Here is a 25,513-nt window from a genome sequence, read left to right as displayed (position 1 = left end):
AAAGGCTGGGTTTTTTTGTTTGTTTGTTTTGGTTTTTTTTTTACACTGAGTTCTTTCATCCCACACATCAAGAAGTATGTTGAGCACCTTTTGGAATAAAATGTGGAAAAGGCTGTTAGAGTAAATATTTTCCAAAAAAACCCGATTTCTGTCATGCTAGAACAAGTTCTTTATAAATGAAGTAGAATAATAATATCTAGCATAAAGGAAAATTTGATGGAGTTTTTGGGTCATACTGACCACCTCCCTTTTACAGTGTTGTCCTGCTTGCTTTCTTGAGTCTCTGTATCAGTTCCTGGTAATATTTTTACCCCTTTTTTGCAGTACAGTAGTTACGGAATATCTAGGTCTAAAAGTGGTGGTTTGGAAGGTCAGGAGAGGCCAAGATACTGGTATTATGGAAAGACTAGACAAGGAGACTTAATTAGTCTCTCTGGGGACATTAGCTGTTTCTAGAGACATTTTAGAAATCAGTCTTTAAGTTATTGTACACAAAATGTTCACAGGACAATATACTTTTTATCTCCCTCAATATTAACTGTCCAAAAAATAGACATGTAGTCAGAACTGGGATGTGGTATTGAGAGGGAGAAAGATGAACACTGGCAGTTAACCAAAGGTAATGTTCTCATTTAACCTCATCTCAGTCATGGGTGCTGGTCTCTGCAGTAGTTGTTCGTTACATGTTGGATTATCAAATTTTCTATTGATGTTGCTGTTCAGTGATCCCATCTAAGAATATGGGGGTATAGCATTGCATTGAGTCCTTAATGAAATAATGTTAAGGTTTTAGTTTCAGTACAGTAATAGCCCATAAACAGAAAATTTTCAGTCTCCTCTCTTAAGATGTAAAAGTGCTTGGTTTTGCCTAGCCATGACATGGCATCTATATTGACATCTAGTCTGTAGTGGAAGTGTAATGCTGTATAATTGTAGCAGCACTTGTAGCAACCTTGCCAAAGCATTGCTTTTCCCTATGTTCTTTGTAGCTATAACTTTATATGTAGCTCCTCTTGTGCAAATAACATGAGCATGGATGGAAGATTTGCTTACAAACATGGTGTCTTCATCTGAAGTTGAAATGCAAGTTCTGAAATGTTGAGAAAACACATTTGCTTTCTCACTGCCGTTACAACATGAGTAGATTGATTTGAGCCACAGCTATTTTACTAACCGATTTAGCTATGCCTTATCACAAAAAAACCATGGATTAAAAGATTAATTAGTCCCTTTATTTAAAAACAAAACCAAAGAACTTGTAACCAGATAGCCTTTGCAGTACAGGCAGTATGTGTTTTTCATTTGTCACAAGTTTGGTCTCAATTTCCCTATTCAATAATTTGTGCAGATAATTTAAGGAAAAAAGCATAGCTAAATCATATATCAAAACATTTGTTTAAGACTCTCTTCTTTTTGGACATTGTGTTCCAGATATTCACACTTAATCAGATGCTTGAAACACAGTTTGGTAGATAATGATTTTTTTAAGAAACAGCTAACGTACTTACAGGCTGTATTCCCTGACTTCAATTAAATATTTTACTTAAAGGCAGATTTTATACTAAAATGAAATTGCTTGGATTAGAAAAATGATATGTGATACAGGTGAGAACACATGCTGACTATAAGAATGTATTTTACCTGTGGTACCTGTGGTAGCTATGTGTGTGATTCTTTTTTCTTTCCTTATTCTTTTCTCTTGTTGTTACTTATGCCATTACCATGCTTAATTACATCTTTGCTTTTCAAGGTTTTGTTAATAATGATTGTTACGTTAATCTGATTATAGCTGCTGATTAGCAGTTCCTTGTATGACTGACTATAACATGTAAATTAAGAGACCAAATAAATAAAAATAAGGATTTTGACAAATGTAACTTTCCCACATTCTTCCCTTGAATTACTGCTGTGAAATTTAGTAATATAAACATCTCCTATGGTATTCTGTCAAATATTGCCAGTTAGAATGAGACCACTCTGATTTAAGAGAGACATGCACCAGTTATGTCGAAGATCTTCCATGATTTGGCCTGTTCTTGGTTACAGTGAAGTGACTGTTTCAGTAACTTCAGAATGCTTCTCCAAGTACCTTCAATGCATTGCTTGCTTCTCATTAAACTACCTAACATTTTGTTTCCTCAGCTTTCCAAACACCATGTGGCTTTTTGCCAGTTGTATTTGCAGAGACTACTAGTCTTCAGTTAGTGTGTACTGGTGGTTTCCCTAGTTTGTGTGAGATGAAAGTGAATAGAACAATTGAATAGTCTTTTTTATTTGTTCTTGGATGTTACTGCTTTCAGTTAAGTTGCTTCCTGTTAAACCGACAAACAAACTGCACCCCCCCCCCCAAAAAAAACTCCAAACCCAACAAACTTTAAAAATTATAATTTTCTTTTTGAATAGTGCTTCCTTGCCAAGTGTAGGAAGGAAACCAGCACTTGAAATGGAATTTGAAATGAGTGAATTCTTAACTTTTATTTAATGTTTTTAACTCATTTTAAGAGGCAGATAGTCTCCTCATTGGGTTTCTTCCCTCAAAACAGTTTTGGGAAATGGATTTATCTTTTGCTATTCTAGTTTTTTTTCTGTATATAAGTAAGTAATAACAAGATTGTTAATGAGAAGGGAAGATTTCTTTCCCTATGAAATACATTTCTAAAATACCCATGGTGGCTGGAGATGTATTCCTAAATCTGTCTATATAAATATTTCATGTTTCATGGATTCTAGTGTTTTTAGTGAAAATTAAGCCATAGTTCCAATTAATAACTTTCTCTGTCTAATGTACTTTTTTCCTTATCTGGAGTATGTTTCTCATGTACCCTTGATACTTTAAAACCCTAAATGGGACCTTCCACTTAATGAAGCATTTTTCATAATTGCTTTAATTTATTTTATATGCAGTAGAAACTCTATTAGTTTTCTGACAGTATTGTTGACTACTTAGAATACTGTTAAAATAAATACACTATATTCCTATAAAATTTTCATATTTAGGCTATTACGGAATAGTTACATGGGGGAGTATCTCAAATCATTGTCGTCTGCTTGATTCTAGTACCTTAGCGGATGAGAAACACAAGCAGCCCTGTATCAAGCCCATCTTTCAACTGTGTTTCAGATTATCTGTAACTACTATAATACTATGGTCACAAAATATATAATGGATTCTTTACATAACAGTATACAATAAATGCTTTCAGTTTATAAACAATTCTGTACAGATTTTTTTCAGCTGATTTTTAGGTGATTGTCTTTTCTACACTGAACAGAAAAAGTAGTAACTTCTCTAAATGTATCCTTTGATTAAGCTAAGAAAAAAAACCAGGAACTTGTAGCTGGAAAACTGTAGCTCTTTGTACATGTTGTTTATTTCATTCATGATACCCTAAGCAACTTTGTGTGCCAACAGGTTGGTTGCTTCCATATTCTTTAACAAATCTGCAGGGATTTCTTTAAGACTTGTTAATTTTGAATAAGTCTTCATTTTGTTCTTTTTTGTTAGCTGTTAATTCTCTCTTTGTATGCATCATCCTAACTCAAGTTGGGAAGGTTAATGTTTAGGAGCAATTCCATAGAAAGTGAAAATCACTCATATTAACACATTGCAAATAATGTCTATTAGCATCATTAACATCGTTTCTCCTTTCATTCTTTCCATTTGTTTTGGAACACACTTTGGTATAGCCAAGAAATCAAGAATTTTGTTTCATACATTCCTTGTCAAAACCTGAAGACTTTATTGCACACATTTATGTGTGGACAATCTGGGCATATAACATAGGAAATCAAATGCTTTAGAGATAAACTTAATTCTGCCCCCATCAAAGCCTTTATGTGCTTTTAAACTACACATGGACAGTTCACCAAATGTTAAAGTGTAGCTTAATAGTTTTTTCAGGTTTTATTAAAATATGGCTGTCGTTGTTATTTACAGAAATCACTTTGCAGCTGGTTTTCCTATCAGTCGATTAACCTTCCTGTGCAGCATTGTTTGCTATTGATTTCTCAATCATGGGACGAAAGGGTAAGAAGGCTCATGCTGATTATGCATGCAAGTGCCCTATTTTTTTATGCATGAAAACAAAAATTGATTTTTGGGAGGGGGATAAGTTTTCTACTCTGTGATTAAATGCATGTCTCTGTGGAAAGACCAGGGTAAACTGCTTTTAAAAATATTTTGGCTTTCCTTTTACATGGTATATGGACTTTCTTTCCCATCGTCAACCACTAGGATCCCCAGTGGCTCTCTAGCGAATCGGGCACCTTGTGAATTGATGAAGATGGAAGTTAGCTGTATACATGACTCTTGGCTTTCAAAAGTGCTATTTCATTTCTAAAAAGTTACATCATTCAAGATTAATTCATGCAGGAATTAGACAGGAATGAGTAGAAAGTTGGGGTAGGTAGATGAATGAGACTCTTCCTCATCTATTAACTTGTAGATTTCAGCTAGTGATCATGTTCAAAGGTGACAGTTCCAGATTTTGCTGTTTTGAAGGTGCTTAGCTGAACAGCCAAAGTTCTGCTTGATTCCATATTCTGGAGTTCGTGTCTGTGAAGTATACTAGCAAATTCTGTTTGTAGCTGATGTATTCAAGGGAATGACCTGTAACTTACTGCTAACCAGCTTGCTCAAAGAATACAAGTCTTTTGGTACCCACGTAGAGGTCAGTATGAAATTTTCTAACATAAGGGACATGTCATAATTGTTCACATTTGAAAAGTTAAAACAATTTTAGAATTCTTGTCTTGCACAGGAATATTTAAGAATCTTAAGACTAGCAAGTAATTTGTAAACTAGGAAACTTCTTAATGTGCCTAAGTGCAAAATACAAAAACCAAATTAGTCAAATCTATTTATGGAGTACATGCTGTTTCCTTGAACAGAAGTTTAAATCAGTAAATGTATTTGTGTAGAGTGAATATTGCAGTAGTCTGACTTGCATTTAATTCAGAGCAAAAAAGATTTCATTGTATCTAAAGAACTGTCTAGTTTTTGATAATTTACATGTGCAAATAACTGAGCCCATGAAATTAACGCTACTGAAGTACTGGTATTTTGAGTTTGAGAACTTTGGCTTCTTTCAGATACTGTTTTTCTAAACTAGAAACATGGCAATAAGAATTAATCTTTTGTAAAGATGTGCAAAATCCCCAACAATTATGTGAGAAAAGGTAAGTATTTGATTTCAAAATAAATGTATTTTTAGTTCTTTTTAAATTCAGTGGCTTTTTAAAAAAGATTTATACCATGTAAAATCTGAGTAGAATTCTAAACCCCAAGATTTTAAAAAGTAGTTGGTTCCTGTATAAGTCAGCTTTCCTTTTCATGTCCAACTTGATATCTGTTAAAAGTCTCAGTCCTATCATTTTTCAAGAAGAGCAAAATTGTGATTCTAAATTGTACTTGGACACGTTACAGTATTTTGCTGATTAAGGTCTGTATTTTGGCTTGAAATGGGCACCCTGAGTCTTTAATTGTGGATTGAGAATGCTTATTCATTCCTTAGTAAGAGAATGAGTAAGGAGTTTCAACCTAGCACTTAGCTATATCATTATATTAAATCGGTACTCCTTCCTTTTGTAAAGCTGTTAATATTAAGGAAATATGTGAAGAAAAATCTTCACAGATACTTTGTTGGTACACTTCAGTAGTTCTAACAAGTACAGAATAATTTATGCAATTAAAACAGATTTTCACATTTTCACTAAACTAGAACGTAACTGTTTAATGATTAGAAAAGGACTTTAAGATGCTGGTACCCTACTTTTGAACTTCACAGTTTCTTTCGTTATTCTGACCTTAGAATCAAGACATTTGTTGAAAGGCAGAACTGTTCATGGTGTTTCGGTGATCATTTTTGTTCTGAGATGTTAAGTAATCCATATGTGCTACTGCCCTAAGTCTGAGATTTTAAATGTACCATTAATTGTAACTTTACTGCATTTACAATGGGAGCTTCTATAATTTACAATATCTCTGCTAGATGGATGGCTTTGCTTTAGCCTTTACTGAATAGACTATCAACATACCATGTCCTAATGCTCTGCCTAGAGTTGTGTCCAGACCCATGCTCTTGTCCTGGCTTTCTGTTGATGCCCTTTTCTTCCCCTCCCCTCTCATCCTCAAAATGCACACATATACAAGGGATGTTGTTTTAAAGGCAATGACTTAATTCACATGAATTCCTGTAGCAAAAAAGAAGGGAGCAGCAGGTGTTCAAACAACAAAATAACTATTCCTTGCTGGGAATGAGGGCTGTGTCCAGTGATCTATGAGGAAATGCAATGGGAAAGGGAGTGTGGAAAATCTAGTTTAGAACTTCTAAAACTAGAACTGGGTGCGGGGGGAGTGGCACGGAGAAAGTCTGTGTCAGCTGTCTGCCTTGCTCTCTGAAGCTGGGACTGGGAAGAAAAGGTATGACCAGCTTGAGCATCTAGGAGGGATTCTGATAGCCTGGGCTTAAGTAGCAGTCACCAAAGCTTACTGAGGCATTTAGCCAAGTAAATATATATTTTTACCTGTAGTTGGCCAACCTGCTGACCAGAAGTATGGTTTGAAGGCTCCAGAGGGAGACGGTGGCTGTTTTCGAATAGTTTTGCCCCTGGCACCTCTCAAGAACTGCTTGTTATCAACCTCCGGAGATAGGCTAAGTGTTGCTGCTTGTCCTTTTAGCTTTCAACCATGCCTTCCATAGTGTCTTTCCTCTTCTTCAAGCGCAACGTCCATCTCAATCCGGAGGGGCTGCAGCATGTCTTGTAGAATGGTGTTCGGTGTTAGATGATGCTCCTTACCTGCAACAATGTGGGAACAAGGAGGTAGGGGAGGTGCAGGTGTTGCAGCCCCCGGTGGAGGAGTGTAAAGCAAGTCTGTTGGCCTTTGAGTGCCTACAGCGGTTACAGCATGCTTATCTGTCACCTGGAGCTATCCGCTGCAGCTCTGTAGTGTTCAAGCGTGCAGTATTCTGAAAATTGCTCATCTGGGTTAGAGAATAGGTTAGGACCAAGGTGAAGTCAGGCTTTGAACAAGATTGTCTGGTACTGGGAGTTTACTTCTATGCCAGCATCATCACTGTGCCATTCTCCTGTACCCATTGATTTTGGGAGGAGCCAGGCATTTGGACAGGGAGAGACAGATCAAAGTATTCGTGTTAAGTAGTGAGAGTAGAAGTAGGCTGCTGTGATAACGTCAATCCTTCCTTACTTTTTTATTCTGCACTAAATAGTAGGTAAAGGATATCCTCCTGGCTCTGTGTGTTACTGGATTAGGCCTTCAAGTACAGTGGATATTTTGTCATTGTTTATTATGAATCTGCTCCATGCTCTAATACTTGCCTGGATGGAGGAGTAATGCCAGTTCACGTGCTTCAGAGATTACACAAAGCACTATGAATCTTCTTTTCCCTCCCCTTCTCCTTTAGTCCAGTAGTTTGTTTTTGTCCCCATTTTTCGCTGATTTATGAAACACCTTGCTATGAAATCAGTATTTATTTAGAAATAGGACCATCATGATACAAAAGCCCCTTTTTTTTTTTCCTCCTCTAGGTTTATCACCTAGAACTCCTTTCCTGACTGCAAACCCAATATTGAAAGCAGGAATGAAAGTTGGACTTTAGCCAATTTTTTACTGTGAACAGGTTATCAGTGCCAGCTGTGATGGAGAGGGGTCAAGGAGATTTATGTAGAAGTGTCTTTCCAGGTGTCTTCCAAAGTCAGAGTGACAAAATTTTCTTTTTGTATTGCTTTAGTGATTAGAAGTAAATGACCTTGTTATGGCCAGCTTAATAGGAAGAGAAGTAAGGACAAGAACTAAGAAGCAAAATTCATAATAAACCATAGAGCTTCTTTCACTGGAACTGGATTAATTTTAGATATTCTTAATGCTGTATTAAAAATAGAGAGTGCTCATACTATCTCAGAGTACGAAAGGAGGAGGCGGTGTTGAAGAGAACAGAAATGAGCAAGTAAAACAAAGTTACTGTGTGAAAACAACAAAGGTGGGAGAAAGAAGAGACAGTATGGAAACACTGCAGGCTGTGGAACTTGTGAAAGAGAATGCAACCGGAGAACTTGATGTAATGGAAAACTTCCTTTTAATGGTTTAGAAGTCTTTAAAAGGCACCAGCCCAAAGATAATACCTTCCCTGGGGATTTGTTTTAATTGCTAATGGTCCTGAAAAGAATACTTCATTGAAGAAGCTTAGTGGTAAGCCTTATTTGACTAGGTTGTTTTTTGTTTGTTCCCCACCCCCCCCCCCCGCCCCCCACTTCTTTCTTGTAGCTTGACATGCAGTCATTTCTCATTTTCAGAAAAAGCTTATATTCAAATTACTTTTGCATGCTTTTCACTGCAGCATGCTGTCCATCTCTACATGTTGATTCAAGTATAGAAGAACATACCTTGAAGTCATATCGCATCAGAATTAGCTTTATAATTAGCTTTACAGCTGTACTTTCTGTAAGAATAAATTCTTGGGAGAAAGTGGTTTGGGTTGTTTTGTTTTGTTTTTCATTTGTTTCAAATTATCTGAGCACCAACATATTTTTAAAAATAAATGTAAAATTGCCAAACCTAGGTAGTGGATGGAATTTTCCACATTGGCTGTTACTGAAATTTTGCTGTCATAGCGGTCAGAAGTTGACATAAAGATGAATATTGTGTTCTCAAGACAGAAATTTAATCTGCACGTTAGACATTTTCTTTGCTGTGTTTTGGTGGAGAGAGGCTAGAAACCAGCTGTTTGGAAGTCAAATAGCACTAGGGTGGGAGGTAGAGAAGAGGCTTATCTGGGGGATGGGACTTCATGCTGTCTAAATGGTGAGTCCTCCGCTCTGGGAGTGCGTTACAGGGACATTGCAGTGGCTGATGAGTGTGTCCTTACAGCAGTTCTTTTTATAGCAGGTTGAAGAATATTTTTAATTAACTCCCTTATATGGCCAGAATAATTTCCTTGTTCTAAAATATTTGATCTGTTTTTAATAGAGGAAAGGGAATGCCCTTGAAAATAATTTTAGTTCTGAATTAAATGCATCAACTGATAGTAACAATTGAAAACTAACCAGGTATAGTTAGCGTAGTGGTTGAAGTGTTATTTTATGTGCTTTCCTCTGGATATTTGAAACAAATTTCTTTTTGTTTCTATTTCTCAGATATAGAAAAATAAATGAAATGAAAGTTTAATGTATAAAAGTGAAGTACTCAATTTTTACGTAGTTATATTTAAGTACATTGAGCAACTAAATGTAATTTCAATATTGCTCAGTTTCTTAATACTAGCAAAACATGCATTTATCTCTAGATTCAAACTTTTACGTTAATTATACTATTTTTTTCTAGAAAAAGATACTGTGGGGTTGTTGTTTTGGGGGTTTTTTTTCAGTGTTGGAAGGTAGACAATAAAGATATGGATGACCACATCCAAGCTTCGACATAAAAAATATTCAGTGAGTGAACAGGAAAAACTTGGTTCAGATTGTTAATGTTCTGCAAGCAGATGACAACAATATTAGCATTGTGAAATTTTGCAAGAAATTCTAGCATTAGATAAATAATACAATCCATTTGTTTTCTCTTTTGTGGGGTTTTGATAAAGAGGAAAATAATCTGTCAGTTTTAAACTTGATGGGCAGAACTTGGCGATTTATGTTTAAAGCCAGCTTGAAGGTTTTGTCTTTCTGTAATTTTGTATGAGTAAGATGTAGCAGTGAATATTCAGACAAACTCATTTGAAGTAAAACTTTCTTGTAATGTGTGTTTTTCTAATTTACACCATAGGGTTTCTTTAGTAAAACATATTGTGGTGACAGTTTCTGTGCAGCTCAGTGTTTTCTCTGAATTTATTTGCAGTAAACACTGGTTTATTAGCACTAGTCTCTTAAATGTAGAATTGGTATGGAATTGTTATTTAGTGGAAATTATTAGTTGTGATTTTATTAAAACTGATACCTTATAACTTTCAGGGTTTATAAAAATACCTATATGAAAATCCTGTTTTTGTGTTACCCAAGTGTATGTAATGTAGGAAGTAAAATGATAAAATGATGAGAAGTAATGGGAAGCCAGAAAGTATCTTCAGAATTGCTTAACTCAAAATTGATTTTCTACCTGATGTATCATAATGTTTGTGAGTAAGCATGTTAAGGATTTAAATTCTGTAATCCTTGCTGCTTAAATTCTGAGGTATTATTAGAGATAATGTTAATTTCATTAACCTATTAATTTTTAAAGTGCTTCTCTAATCTTGAAGATAAACCCTTCTGTTTAAAAAGCCTTTTTGGTCAGCAGTCTGCCTTAAATAATTTTTTTCTGACCATTTTTCAGCAAGATCGAGGAAATATGTTTTGCTAAAATATTTATCACTCCACAGTGATATGTGGCTGCTGATTGAAAACAGGTTTTTTTCTGCAACTATACTGATTTTTTCCTTCTAGTCACAGAAATAATGAACTGCGTGTTCTGGGGAAGTTGAAATAATGAAACTGGCTCTGTCTGGTTTAATTCGATGAGCTGTGAATCACACATTGATGATCTATCTTTACTTTTATTCTTTTCTCTTTTCTTGTGCCTGGCCTTGTTAACAGAATTTGATACTGAAGTTTTTCACGTGTTTGGTGGCTTTATGTAGATGTCACAGGGCTAATCAGATAAGCTTACAGTATTGCAGAGCCCTCATGTGAAGTAACTGCTGCTATGCTAGTGTGAGAGAGCAAATTTCTGGAAAAGGAGAGAGTACACAGGGAGTGAAATCACATCCAGGATGAGGCAGTATGTTCAAGTTCCAACTGTTGAGCAAGAAAAAGCCTATGATTATAATTCTGCTTTTGAACCAAGACCATGTATGTGTTTGGGTAGGTGAAATTATCATTTTCTGATAAGATAGACTGTTTCTTCTTACTGCTATTCTGTAGAATAAATGTGTTTAAAAAGAAGTACCTGTACAGCTGGGAAATATGTACAGTCTTAACATGTAAAATGCAGATTACAGGATTCCTTTAGCAGAAGAGAACATGCATGTTTAAACTTGGAAAATCCCACTACTGCAGAAGTAAATAATAAGTATTACTTAAACCTTTTACATTGACCATCATGTAACAGTGTGAACTTCTCTGTAGGTACCACTTTAACCTTCATATTTAGTTGTATAAAATGACGTAAAGATGTCTTCAATGGGGAGACTATTAAAATGCAAATTTTGCTTGACACTGAAAGGGAATTGTCATAGGATTTTTTTGGCGATAAACCTGCATATAATGGAACACGTTCTTTTTACTTGGCTTAGTGACTGTGTTCTGTAGACCTACAAAACAGCTTATTTGTGTGAAATGAATCTGTTTATTTGGATCAACGTTTATCCGGGTTAAATTTCTATCCAAGAAGTAGAGAATCTGTTTTCAATTGCTCAGCTTCTCTCCATCTTTGAAAACACTCGTCTTTTCTGGTCTACATAGTGAAATGTTCCTAGATTTTACTTTATTTCTTTAAGTTCAATGTATTTTTAATGAACATTGTTAAGACTTGATTTTTGTGGGTTTTTTTATAGTCATGCTTCTTTTTTTTAAACCTGTTTCTAGTTTTTTATTAATCTTTCCTGGTTATATCAAAACACTGAGCAATGATAAATAATTTTCTCACAAAGTGTGTCTCATGACTGTTGTTTTGGTTTTTGATTTTGGGTTTTTTTTTCCTGTGTTCTTTGGAGAGCCTAGCACTTAATTTTTTTTCTGATGGTGTTCAGCTTAAATTTCTTTACTCAAAATATCTTTGGAGGCTGAAAGCTTTCATAGATAAGCTTTCTAATACTTGAATGTTCTATTTAATTTAGAAAATTCTTTTAATGACATTACCATTCATATTAATTTTAGTTTTATATTTTGATGATAGGTGGGGGGTTTTTATGTAAACTAAGCTATAATTAAATATATAGCAATGTAAATATACTACTGAAAATCCAAGATGTGGAGAAGAGAAAGTTTTCAAGTCTTAGGTAATATACTTCTTGTTAGACCTTTTTTATGTTAAAATTCACTGTATGCCATAAATTTAAAGAGCAGTATTTGAACACTATTGAGTTTCTATTAACTGAAACCATCTGGTAAGGCTGTCAGAATGGGTTGGTACTGTTATTTGATATTCGTCCTTCTCAAAGGAGTGACTGTATCCAGGTTTTATGTGCAATTGCTGTAATTACCACAGTTCTAAAACATCATTTGAAGACTTAAACTGTGTTTCTTGGCAAGGATTTTCTCTCCTGTCACTTAAAGAGGGAGAAACTAACCTAGCAGAATTTTTAATTGCCTCTGTCTTGCACGCAATATTTTACAGTATTTTCTGTTCTTACTATGTTGTAGATAGCTACAGCAAAATATTTTACTACAGTTGTAAGAATATTTTGTTATACTTAGGAGTAATCAAACATACTGTTTACTCTAGCCCGATGTTAGTGGCCCATAAGGTAGAAAATCAAGTAGGAAAACACAAGTACAAAGAGTGTTGAGCCAGGTGCAGAGCTGCATACCTAACTAAAGAAATGTTTAACAATATTGGGTAGATTTTAACAAAATTCAGTGGATTTTGATGGTGTTACTTGGATTTCCGAATACTGAGTGATATACTAGACGCTAATGAGGTACTGTTTTCTTATGATTGTACTTACTTTTAAAATGGAACACAACATTGCTTTCAATAGAATCTAGTTGTACAACTATGAATTATTTCTGGTTTAAGTCAAGTAGGTTTTTAACCTCTCTTGATACTTAAGTTTTCCAGTGGCATATGAAATAGCTTTGATTTTAGCTACTTAGGACCTGCAGCTTTTATGTAAATACAGATTTTTACATTGGTTAGATTCTGTTAGATTGGTTTACATTCTGTGAGTAGGAGATTTCAACAAAAGGAGTCATACGAAGAACTTAACAGTAGTCACAAAGTACTGTTTCACACAAAAAATCTTAATATTCCAGCTGTTTATTCTTGCATGTTTTTTTGTTTTCATAGTTAGGTATTGAAGTTGTAAGTCTGTGTTCGTCCTCCTGGTGATGTATGACTCTATAATTAATGAATTGAATTAAAAGACCACCGAGGAGAACTTGAAAGTGTGCTTTTAAAATCATAGCTCTCTTTAATAATTATTTCTTATTAAATAAATTGCAAGAATTAAGTTGAAGGACTATGAGCATAATTCAGTTTTTTGTCCAAAAGACAAGTAGTATCAGAAAACAGGTGGAATAGAGGGACAATATCTACTTAAGCAGAGTCTTGTAATAAAAACAAGTACAGCAAGGAAAGTCTTTGTCATGAATCTTCCAGATGTTCTGATAAATATGGTTATAAACAACTAAGGTTACTTGGATATCATAAGTAAAGAAATACAAATCCTGATGTATTTGTCTAATGCTTCTTCACATCCTGAAAAATTTGCAGATAAATTATAATCATCAAAGTTACTGCCAACATATCCTTTATTCTTTTCCCTATTTTGACTTTCAGTAAAAGTTTTTGCTGCTTTAACTGTTTTTAGCAAAGTGTTTTATGATTTTTTTGGAGTGCATATATTGATACCTTCAATAAGGTAATTGTAAGACATTTAGCTACTCTGAATGCTCTAGGTACTGGGATTTGAAAGACCAGACAGCCACGGATCTGTGTGCATACTTGCTATAGTAGTATTCAGTACATTATTTCCAATTTAGTGACTCTTATGCCACTAATGCTGCTGCTTTATGTTAATCTGAGACCTGACCAGTGAGTTAATTGATAAGTCCACTAAAACATTTAAAACCTGATTTGTCAAAACATTTAAATTCCTTGGGAATAAATCTGCACTGATAAAATAATTGGACAGATATCTAGAAACATTTTTCAGGGGTTTTTTTTGTGCTAAGTTTTTACTTCAGGTAAACTGGAATTGTTCCAAAGTTCTAGTAGTCCTGAATGCTAGAAAAAACAAACCATGGTTTGTAGGTTTCTATCTTGTTAGAGCAGGCATTATGACTCTTTTTAAATTAATAAAATTAAAAGTTACATGTATTGTTCTGATTATCTTTATACGAGTACAGTATTATTGGAGAGTAGAAATGAGGTAAGAAAAATACCTTTCTTCACTTCAAGTGACTGTCTCTTGTTTGATGCCTAGTAAAATAGTGGGATAATGAAGAGAGAGCTTGTTTTGTATATTGTGCTTTCTATTGCTTTATATGGTTGCCTGAAAACAGAAGATTTTGTAGTTGACTTTTTTTGTAGAAGAGTGAACATAATGCATGTTTAGATATGTTTTGAAATGATCATTCAGAATTAAGATAAAACAGCAAATGAAGTAGCCTTGGTTTTAACATTACTAAATTTTGAAATTTCTTGATTTTTCTGCATGTTTTTAAGTATGGCTGGATGACAGGTGCATTTCTAGTACCCAGGTTGCTTGCATATTTTCTCATGTGTTACATTATAATAGTAGTTTTGCTTATTTGACTTCTCAGTCATTTTCAATTACCTTAATTTGGCTTTATTGCTGATAGTAACAAGCAGCTGAATTCACTGTATCTTCTTCCTCCTTGCTTGTCAGCTAGTCTCTTCAAATGAAGATACCGGAGTTCCTAAAACTTAATTCTAAATTCTGTTGGGTGAATCTCTCTGCAGGAGTGTGCTGTTGCTGTGCTGCTTTGAGACCTCGCTACAAGCGTCTGGTAGATAACATATTTCCTGAAGATCCAAAAGTGAGTGTTGACTTTAAGGGATTGGCATTTGAAAAATTGTGGTTAGTAACTAATTTTAGCAATTTAGCAATTTTTTTTTCTTTTCTGTTTTAACATTTTACAGTAAATTCTGCTTTAGCACCTCATAGCTTTAATAGAGGTTAGCAGAATAATTTAGCTGGAAAGGAACCTCTACAGATCATCTGAGCTAATTCCCTTTTCAAAGCAGGGCTGTGCGTATTGAAGAGTGAAATTAGTGTGTTTTGTGCAGAGAAATAGAGATTTAATTAAACAGAGTATTCTGCAGCAGAGGTAGCACTTAACTTCATAACTACTTAGAACCACAAATACTTGTTTTGTTATGGTTGCAGGTGTGCACATTTTCTATTTTTCTACAAGATTTTAATTCTCTTGACATATTGACTGTGTAAGTTTTTATAGTTCTGGTAGACTGTGATCCAAAATGGTTTTTTGTTGTTGTTTTTTAATTTCTCCAGTTATTCATACACAGTCTTTTCATTTCATTGGAACAGTCTTGGAGCTATATTAAAGCCTAGCTCTTAGTCTCTGTGAAAATAAATAACTTCTGTGTTACCATTTAGTAATGCCTATATCTATACATAATCATGTGATGGTTCAGACAGATCAGGAGCTTATGTTTCTGCTGCTGTATTTTTTTAAATGCGTTGCCAGATTTTGTTATCTTCTTTATAGTAGAAGTAAGGAGAACAGTCGGCACAGCATTTGTATAATATTTGGCTTATTCTTAGAAAGTATGTGGGCTTTTCTTTAAAATGTGTTGTTACTGAGTGCTAGTTACTATGTAAGTGTATGTTTCTGGCTTCAGAGGAAATGTTTTCTGTGTATACAGTATGTTGAAAGCATGGAACAGTATGGTTTTATAGATTTATTTGTTTTAATCTACTTGTGTTATACAGGTGTAGAAACACCCGGAATTGCTACAGTTGTAGTTTTATAGCTTTAATCTCACTCACTCAGTAGCTCTGAGTTGGCACTCCTTAGTTTCTGCTTTGTGAATATACATTGGCTTAGTGCAGGACACAAGCCAGTCCATGATGTTTCACTGAATTGCAGGCCTTTTCTAAAGTTTGAGAAGACTTTCTTGATAAAATACATTAATTAATAATGAGTGTGTTAAAAGCTTCGAAGTTATTTATTTGAAAAAGATAATGTTTTTGTGAACAAGCAAAAAAAGACAAAAAGCCTTATCCTTCTTACCTAATAGTTCTAATTATAACCTCATCTGAGGAGATCCATATCACAGTTCATGTTGGAACTAATATGTTAATCTTGTTCTAACAATTATCCTGTATGTCAGCCTTGTCCAAGATGTGACACTGAAGAAATAAAATATTTAAACTACAATCTAAAATATTTAACCTACAAACTTGTTTGTATACAATGTCAAAGTTATGCATCTAATATACTTTGGGGAGGAGGATGGGAAAAGAAAAAAAATTACATTGTACTGGTAGGGAAAAGGTGTCTTAGAACTGGTGACATATATCACTATATACCCTCTTTTGAAATACCTGTTCCCCCCCGAAAAAAAGATGGGGGAAGGTAGTTGCTTCATTTCTTTAAAAAATATTTTACTTAGTTTTCACGTTGATGATTTTTGCAGCTAAGCTATTGAGTTTTGCTCAAAAGTTTGGTTTTTTTTTTCCAGTACCTTATTCCCATCTTAATGGCTCAGATCTTTAAATGTTGAGGAGACAAAAGGAAAAGCACCTCAAAAGCTTTATACTTTCTGTGAACTTTTATATTTTGTATGTCTGTTTTTAGGATGGTCTTGTTAAGGCTGATATGGAGAAGCTGACTTTCTATGCGGTTTCTGCACCAGAAAAGCTCGATCGAATTGGTGCTTACCTAGCAGAGAGACTGAGCAGAGATGTTGTCAGACATCGCTATGGGTAAGGAAATAAGTCACAGCATTAAAAATAGATGCTGACATGTAGCTGCATTTCGTCATGTTTGTTCTGATCAAATTTTGGAGGCAAGACAGACCCGGTCTCTTTGTAGTGAGTTAACCTTGTCTGGCTGCCAGGTGCTCACGCAGCCACTCTTCTCGCTCCTCCTCCTCAGCCTGATGGAGGAGAAAATGAGATGAAAAGCTCATGGGTTGAGATGACAGGGTCATCGCTCAGCAATTACCATCATGGGCAAAAAAGACTCAACTTGGGAAAGATTAAATTTATTGCCAATTAATAACAGAGTGGGATAGTGAGAAATAAAAATAAAGCTAAAACCATCTTCCCTTCAGCCCCCCTTCTGCCCAGGCTCAACTTCACTCCTGACTCCCTTACCTCCTCCCCCTGGCACAGCACAGGGGGATGGGGAATGGGGGTTGCAGTCAGCTTGTAACATCTTGTCTCTGCTGCTTGTTCCTCCTCATGCTCTTCCCCTGCTCCAATGTTGGGTCCCTCCCATGGCAGACAGTCCTTCAAGAACTGCTCCAGGATGGGCCCTTTTTACGGGATGCAGTCCTTCAGGAATGGACTGCTGCAGCGTGGATCCCCCACAGGTCACAGGTCCTGCCAGAAAAGCTGCTCCTGTGTAGTGTCCTCTCCATATGGCTGCAGCTCCTGCCAAGAGCCTGCTCCAGCGGGGCCCTTCCAGCTTCCTTCAGGGCATATCCACCTGCTCCAGGGTGAGGTCCTCCTCGGGCTGCAGTGTGGATATCTGCTCCCCCATGGTCCTCCATGGGCTTTACCAGTGTCAGTGAGGGGCTCAGCTTTGGGAAGTGGTGGGTCTGTCTTGGAGCTGGCTGTGTCTGACATGGGGGCAGCTCCTGGTATCTTCTCACAGAAGCCACCCCTGCAGCCCCCCTTGCTACCAAAACCTTGCCATGTAAACCCAGTACACCTTTGAATGTCATTCAGCATAGTGGGAATTGGGGATATCTTTCTTTTTAGCCCTTTTGGCTAAATTGTATTTAAATGGGAACTTTAAAACTGTCATACTCTAAGTCCTTTATGAGCTATAAATTTTAAAGAATGTAGAGTCAGAAGAGGGAGAAGATTTTAAAGAATGTGGAAATGGAGTAGGAAAATACTGAGTCTAAGAAGTGGCAGGAATTGGAAAGAAAGGCAGCATCCATCACAGGCCACCATTTTTGGCCTTCATGATGTCAAAAGCTATTTTTATAACTTTATGGAATGTGTAAATGGCTATTCTTTAGGGTAATTAATTTTGTTGACTGCTTTTCTTTACTCTTTTTCATTTATTTCACATGTTGCCTGACTGTGCAGGAGCATGGATAAGTTGCTGGCTTTCCATGCTGAGGTTTGGATAGGCAGAGGATCTGTAGACTAGAAAGCTGGGATTTATAATTGAAAATAAAATGTGCTAGGAAAGATAATTGAACTATATTTACTCTTGTTACCAAGTATTATGACACCCCTTCTAAAAACACTCAACCCCTCCTCCCCCCACCCTCCCCCCAAAAACCAGGAAATACCAATACCTTCCATTTTTATACAGTGGGAAATACGTGCCTTGCATTATTTCTTTTCTAACTTTTGTAGTAATAAGGACCTAAATTGAACTAACTCAGGTAATGATGAATGTAGCACATCTTTATGTGAGTCTCTCTAATTAATTTTCAGGTATGTTTTAATTGCCATGGAGGCATTGGACCAACTTCTAATGGCTTGCCATTCTCAAAGCATAAAACCGTTTGTGGAAAGTTTCCTTCATATGGTGGCCAAGCTTCTGGAATCAGGCGAACCAAAGCTGCAAGTTCTTGGAACTAATTCTGTGAGTAAAGATACTAAATTAAATCAGAATAAATTTCTGCTTATTTGCTATGGGAAAGTAGTTTCAGAAGTTGCAAAGTATCTGCCAGTTAACATGAATTGAGAAGATTCTGTATGTGGCAGGGTATACCATTTGGGCCTAAACACAGACCAGATACCATCTGGAGGCAGAAAAACTGTTGCCTTTCAGTCTCTAAAATTCCTTTGATGGCTGGGCTCATCTCCTGTAGAAATAACTCCTTTTAGGAGGAGCAGGAAAGCTGTTCTGTGAGTTCATATTTTGAATCTTTAAACACACCTCCTGGAACCATTGTATAGGTAAGACAGTGTTTCCTTGCTCTCCAGCAATGAGAGCCGTGGTGTGAGAAGGAGGAAATCACATCCTTCATAGCACTGACACTACACAGAAAGATTCCTCTTAGCTGAAAAGTAGTCAGGAGGCGAAAGCCTTCAGTATTATAACCTCACCATCTTACTAGCTTAAATATTTCAGGATTCAGATCCAGGCTCAAAGGGCATAACTAAAAGTGTCAAAATGAAGACCTGGAGATCTAGTTTTCCAAATAGTGATGGGTGCAATCAGTATGGTAGTTCTGTCATACTTCCTTTCTAAACATTGTATTTCCCAGCTAGTACAATAGGAATCTCATAAATTCCAGGATTGTGATGTAGACTGTTTTCACTTAGAGTGATTGCTTTTACATAGGTAAAGAAGTAATGCTTGCATTTCGTGTATGTTACCATTGTTAGCAGTGTGAGGGTTCTTTGTGTATTCTGTAAAACTGTTGGGCTTTCCTTTGAGCATGATTTCCAGTTGATGGAATTAAATGGAGTTGCAGTTCAGGGAAACATGAAGGTGTAGTACAGTGGCGCTACTCTGGAGTAGAATTTCTTATTATGGTGCAATGCAGAGAGTTCTTGCTCTGATGTAGGGGATGAGTGTCCCCTTGTGCCCCAAACTAGCAGGGCAGCTTTACTGAGGGTAATGAGTTATTTATTTATTCATTTTTAATATCTTTGAGCCAGCCTACCCTGCTTCTTTTGATTTCTTTGTATAATAATGCCTGGGCAAGACCTTTTAGGGAAATAGCTTTGGAATTTATTTCCTGGGCTGCCAAATGGCAAGATGCACATCACTTTCCAGTTGTTTAAAATCCATGGTGGGAAACAGTTACTGCCAACCTCCACTTTGATTTACAAAGCACATGTCACTTCCACACGAATATTATTGAGCACAACTCCACCTTATGGTAATCTGTTTGATATCCCTGTCAGTTCCTAATGAAGTCTTTTATGAGCAAAGCAGATTAATGGACTTCCTAAATTAGGAGATAATTCGTGTTTGTCTGTTGTAAAACTCACTAACCAAAAATAATTATGTTTTCCTAAATAAGATGTCAAATTCTGTGAGGAGAGTGAATCTATACGGCTCTTCAACAGTATTCCAAAGCTAATTTTAGCCTAATTATGCTAATTTCCCTAGGTGCCTTCTATAGTCAATGGAGAGAAAAGACAGAGTCTTTTTGTGTCAAGAGGAGCAAGGTGTATTGGTACTGACAGCTTGTCTGTTACCAAGGACACTGACCTACTGTGTTCTTAAATAAATTTTGTTGGACATGGAGAAAGTTTATCATCACATTTAGCCTTTTTTAGTTTTTCCTCTCCTCCCAAGGGAAATAAATAAGTAAACAAACAAAAAAACCCAAAAAGAGTAGAGATGGTAGAGTGACTGAATAATCTTTCATGTGCTTTAGTTATTCTAGTGTACCACTTTGGAGTGGAAACTGGTATTGTCTGGAAGAAAATAATAAATTGCATGTGAAGTAAACATCTTTAAACTGGTGAAAAGTGAAGCAACCTTTGGAAAAGTTTCCATAATATTTTTAGGTTAAACTCAGTTTCAGGCCAATACAAATTCATCGTCTGCTTACGCTTAAAAAGATATGGGGTATGATTGTGGCTATAAGTAGATCTTGATTATTTTCCATCCTAAAGCTGACTTTCAGAGCTTCGCTGGGACACAAAGGCAGTGATATCTTTCAAGTAAGATTCAACTGTCTTGAGTTGTAGAGGTTTGTTTCAGCCTCACAAGCAGATTTTGTTTCAGCTGTGGGGACTCTTGTGATTGCTCAGAAGTCAGGGTTTCAAAGGAAACATCTGTGTACTGAGTGACTCTGAGTAGTTTAAAGTCTCGGAAAGATCTGGAAGCTTCCACTGTCTTCCAAGTTTTTTTCCTTGACTTCCAAATATCTGGGTTTGGATGCAGAACTTACTCTACTTGGCGGTCTGTCTTACAGAAAAAGGTTTCATTCAGCTGTTTGACTTCTTAAATTCTTTTTGAAGTTAAACTTCATTTTTAAGTTGATTTACTTCTAAAAAGCAAACCTGAAGGTTAGTGTATTAGAAAAACAACTGTTTGTTTTTCATTTATGTACTTTTATGCCTGATCTTCAGGTTACATATAATTATGTACATAATTATGACTTTTACATGTTACATTTGTAAATTATGCTAGCTTATTTCCTACAGCAGCAATGATTTTTTTTATAACATAATTGTAAATCTACTTATATAGGCAGATACTTGAAAACAGGTGAAATTTGATAGTGGATATGTTGAATTGTATTTTTTTTTTTAAGTAGACCAGATTTCAAATTGGCAGTGTCTATGAAGTTCAAAATGTCTTCTTCTATCATGGAAGATATTTTTATTAACCATGTGCTAGGATAGCATATGCTGGTGAGGAAACTGAAAAACTCTGGTGGGAAAAAGTGAGATTTCCCTGGCTTAAGTATTGCAGAATCTGGAGGCTGATTGCAGTAAGCTTTTACTTAGAAGCTTACGGCGATACTAAATTTCTCACCCTAACCATTTTGCAGAATTTCAGTAGCTGAATATCATGTAAAACATCTTTATCTCTTATGTACAAATGATTAAATGTTTTGCTTAGACCCATAGTAGTTATATTACTAGGATAGAATGAATTAATTATACTTGTTTTTCCTGTCATGGTGTGAACACCTTTAAAATCTTTGAACTTGTAAAAATTTTGGGGGATGGGATAATTTTTTAAAATATTTTTAATTTTCTGTCAATTTTTTTTTAGAGAGGGTCCAGAAAATTTATTTAGTGAGCAGTTGGTCAAAACCAATGAGGTGCATAATTTAGTAAAACTTTCATCTTAAACTGTGATGACAAAACTCAGTTGAATACAACACATTTTAAGGTAATACGGAATGTTGATGGGGTGAATTCTTCTTTGTATTTTGATAGTAAAACATTGGTTTTCCATCTGAAAAGGGCAGATACATGTAGAACCCAGTATTACCACGTTTTAAATTATTTGCCACAAATGCTTTCTTTAGTTGATAGGGCGCTTCATTTTAGAAGGGCAGTTTCTTCTTAGGAGCAGTGAAATAATGATACCATCAGTGACAGTGTTGAGCTTCCCGTGCATGAGGGGGTGACTGTTATTGCTAGTTGTCATCATTTGTTATTTAAAAGAAGACAAGCAGTATCCCAGGTGGAAAAGTGACCAGTCAATGTTTGATGTAACAAGACTTTTGTATCTGTTAGAGTTGGCTTATAAAAGCAGTTGTTATTGGCAGAATTGAAGTGCATGTATATGTAAAAATAGTATAAAATGTCAAGACTGTCAAATTAAGGAATGTCAGAATTAATATTCCCAGTAGAGTACTCAATTTGTTTGTCTTGCTTGTCTGTAGCATGCTAATCTGGAAGTATGGGATGCAAACTTATCTTTATTACAAGATGCTTCTTTCATTCCATGTACCAATACAGAATTATGTACTAGTAGTGATTTAATATACAATGAAGTATTTAATCTCTAGGATCCCTGCTCTATCTTTTTTTATAGGAGTTAAACGTACAGAGAGACAGAATTACACAAAGCATTCTTTCTCATCCTGTAGGTTGTTAAATTATCTTCTAAATTCTATGTCTGCCCTTACTAGAATTTGAGTGATCCTAGATAAATCTCTTTAGGCAGTCCTTTTAGGGTCATTCTCAGTTAAATATTTCTTCCCCCACCTTATGCTTGTTATCTCTGATCTTGCAGTTTCATAGCCACGCTAATAAGGCTCTGTAAGCCAACATATCATTACTGACTTTATTACACAACTGCACATGTGGTGTTCAGGATAGTTTTCATCCAAGTGGCATGAAGTAAAATAGATTGTGAAGCTATCCATCCTACTCCAATAAAACTCAAAATGAGAAGTGTCAGGTGACCTTAACTATTAATAACTGAACTAAATGACCAATTCCTATTGCTGAGAACCTTACCTTGTTATTATTTATTGTGATCATTTTAATACTGTGTTTGTGACATTAATGCATGAATCCAGTGTTTGAAACTTTTCTATTTAGAAAAGTTGAAGCGTTTGTCCTTTTTGCATTTGTTTGAAGTGCATACATACATTCATGCACTTCTGATTAATGCTGTACTGTGTAGTTTCTAAGTGTCTCATGTTTATAGGATATCATGTCTTCCTATGTGACAGTTTCCTGAAATACAGTAGCTTTGTCTATAAAAGAAGTTAACTATCAGTATCAGCACCCCCTTTCCCCTATCTGAAACATGAGAAAATTGCAGGCTGTAGAAGACAGACTGAGGAGCTCAGATATAAAAAAAAATTACTGCTCAGATCCAGCCTACAGTTTTTGCAGGGAGATACTTTAAATAACATAACTCAAACTTAAATACAATACATGCTGATTGTCTGTTTTTGAATTGCTGCAAAAACCTGACCTTCTTTAAAGACATCCAGGGTGCATTAAAAATTATGATTTTTCTCCTACTGTACTGGCTACGTAAGAGTGATAAGGCAGCATAAATATATATAAGAAATTATGTCCTTAGGAATTTAGTTTGAGAACTCGCATGATTTACAGCACTTGCACAGTCTCTGTCTCCCTGGTAATATGATCCAACTTCCTTGACTCCGTCTGGAACAAACATCTTCTGAATAGATAATATGTTCCTTCTTTATTTCATGATAGATTTATACATTTTTATACTGATTGAATTTTATTGGTTTTAAAATTAATGGAGATAAGATATTACTTATCTTTTTGTTCCTTCTGTATTGTACAAATAGAGAAGATGCTTGTACTGGTAAAAATTCCGTAAATTACCAGTGGGTGATTGCAAGCATTTATTATGACTGAATTACATGTTTACATCTATAAAAGCTTTGTACCAGGCAAGTGTTTAGACTTTCATGAGTTTTGTCCTTTTCTAGGTTGTATAATTTTTATATTTGAAGTATGCTTGAAAATACCTTAGGTGCTTAGGAGTAAAATATTCTTTATTTAACAACAACAACAGCTTAAGACCACCACTGCTAAGAAAGGAGAAAGTATAGACTGTGTACTGTAAAAACTTTTACAATTCTATCTCATTATAGAAATTTTAACTTCCTGAATGACAGTGGAACTCAAGACACTGTTATCGCAGTGAGCTTTCCTGTGGCCTAAATGTTCAGTCATCTGAATGCTAATCCTGGAATATGCTTCAGAAATGCTTTATGTTCAGTGAGTGAAATTGTTTTGTTATACACATGACGAAATAAAAAGACCTCGCCCTTTCTGGACATTTTACTGTGTGTACCGTTTTGAGAGGTTTAACTTTTGGGTACTTTCTTCCCTGCTGCAAAGCTACGTCGTGCTAATATTAAATGCTAGATGATTTAATATTATCACGGCCACTCCCATTGTATTTTATGTTCTTTAAATGTCTTGCTTCTTTTCTTTTACATGCTTTTATGGAAGTTTGCTGGGTGAATCAATTGTAGACTTGAACACTTGAATGTCTGGAAAATACTAAGGTCATATGGATTTTATTTTTTTTTTTTAATCCCTGGACTTTATGCTTTATTAAATTGTAAGGACTAGTTAGGTTCCTGTCTTAAAAAAAAAAAATAAATCTATTTCTGTTTTGTAATTAACAATTCCATGAAACCAGTAAGACTTAAGACTGCTCTTCCATGTGGGTGGCAATGAAGCTGCAACACGTAGTCCAAAGGTGATCAAAAGACCCTTCAGGGCCTTGGGATGGTTGGTAAGGGAATCTGGAGCACAGGTTGTTTCTTCCTCTCTCCTTGCAGTTGCAGGCAGCAACACTGGAAGAAATAGATGGGCCCAATCTATTGATACATGGCTCTGTGGCTGGTGTCACCACCACAGTTTTGTGAGTCAAGAGGACCCCCTGGGAAACTGCCCTCAGGGACAAGGGAGCAGAACAGAGCTGGCAGATCTTTAAGATGCTTTCCATAGAGCACGAGAGCTCTCGATCCCCAAGTGTAAGAAATCAGGCAAGGAAGGCAAGAGACTGGCATGGCTGAGTTGAGACCTGCTGGTCAAACTGAAGGGCAAGAAGGAAATGCACAGGCAGTGGAAGCAGGGACAGGTCTCCTGGGAAGAGCGAAGGGACGCTGCCTGGTTCTGTAGGGATGGTGTCAGGAAGGCCAAGGTGCAGCTGGAGCAGAACTTGGCAGGGGATGCAAAGAATAATAAGAAGGGCTTTGACAGGTATGTAGGCAGGAAAAGAAGGTCAAAGAAAGGGTACCTGCTCTGATGAGCAAGACTGGCAAACCAGTAAGAAGGGATGAGGAGAAGGCTGAGGTACTTGACAGCTTTTTTTGCCTCAATATTCACTGGCAACCTCTCTTTCCACACCTCTTGAGTAGATGGACCACAAGGCAGGGACTGGGGGAGAAAAGTCCCTCCCACTGTAAGAGAAGATCAGGTTTGTCACCACCTGAGGAACCTGAATATACAGAATTCTGTGGGACCTGACGTGATGCATCCCAGAGTCCAGAAGGAATTGGCTGATGTAGTTACCAAGCCGCTCTCCATGATATTTGGAAAGTTATGGTAGTCAGGTGAAGTCCCTGGTGACTGGAAAAAAGGAAACCCTGCACCCATTTTTAAACAGAATAGAAAGGAAGACCCTTGGAACTACTGACCTATCGTCCTCACCTCTGTGCCTGGGGAGATCATGGAACAGATTCTTCTAGAAG

At 36.1% G+C, this 25,513-nt stretch overlaps 1 protein-coding gene across 2 annotated transcripts in view; it reads left to right on the top strand.

The window, feature by feature from the left end:
* The window catches only part of EFR3A (EFR3 homolog A (S. cerevisiae)), a 90,084-nt gene that overhangs the window by 6,902 nt on the left and 57,669 nt on the right, over positions 1 to 25,513 (top strand). For both annotated transcript variants that reach the window (XM_010576915.1, XM_010576914.1), the window contains exons 3-6: positions 3,938 to 4,027; positions 14,636 to 14,712; positions 16,498 to 16,625; positions 18,321 to 18,471. In XM_010576915.1, the coding sequence (XP_010575217.1) occupies positions 4,015 to 4,027; positions 14,636 to 14,712; positions 16,498 to 16,625; positions 18,321 to 18,471 (369 nt within the window). In that variant the 5' untranslated portion in view covers positions 3,938 to 4,014. The remainder of the gene's footprint in view (positions 1 to 3,937; positions 4,028 to 14,635; positions 14,713 to 16,497; positions 16,626 to 18,320; positions 18,472 to 25,513) is intronic.

The sequence above is a fragment of the Haliaeetus leucocephalus genome, unplaced genomic scaffold (genome assembly GCF_000737465.1).
Source record: "Haliaeetus leucocephalus isolate CR32 unplaced genomic scaffold, Haliaeetus_leucocephalus-4.0 Scaffold555, whole genome shotgun sequence".
In the NCBI taxonomy this organism is placed as follows: domain Eukaryota; kingdom Metazoa; phylum Chordata; class Aves; order Accipitriformes; family Accipitridae; genus Haliaeetus; species Haliaeetus leucocephalus.
This window is presented reverse-complemented; position numbering and strand designations above follow the sequence as displayed.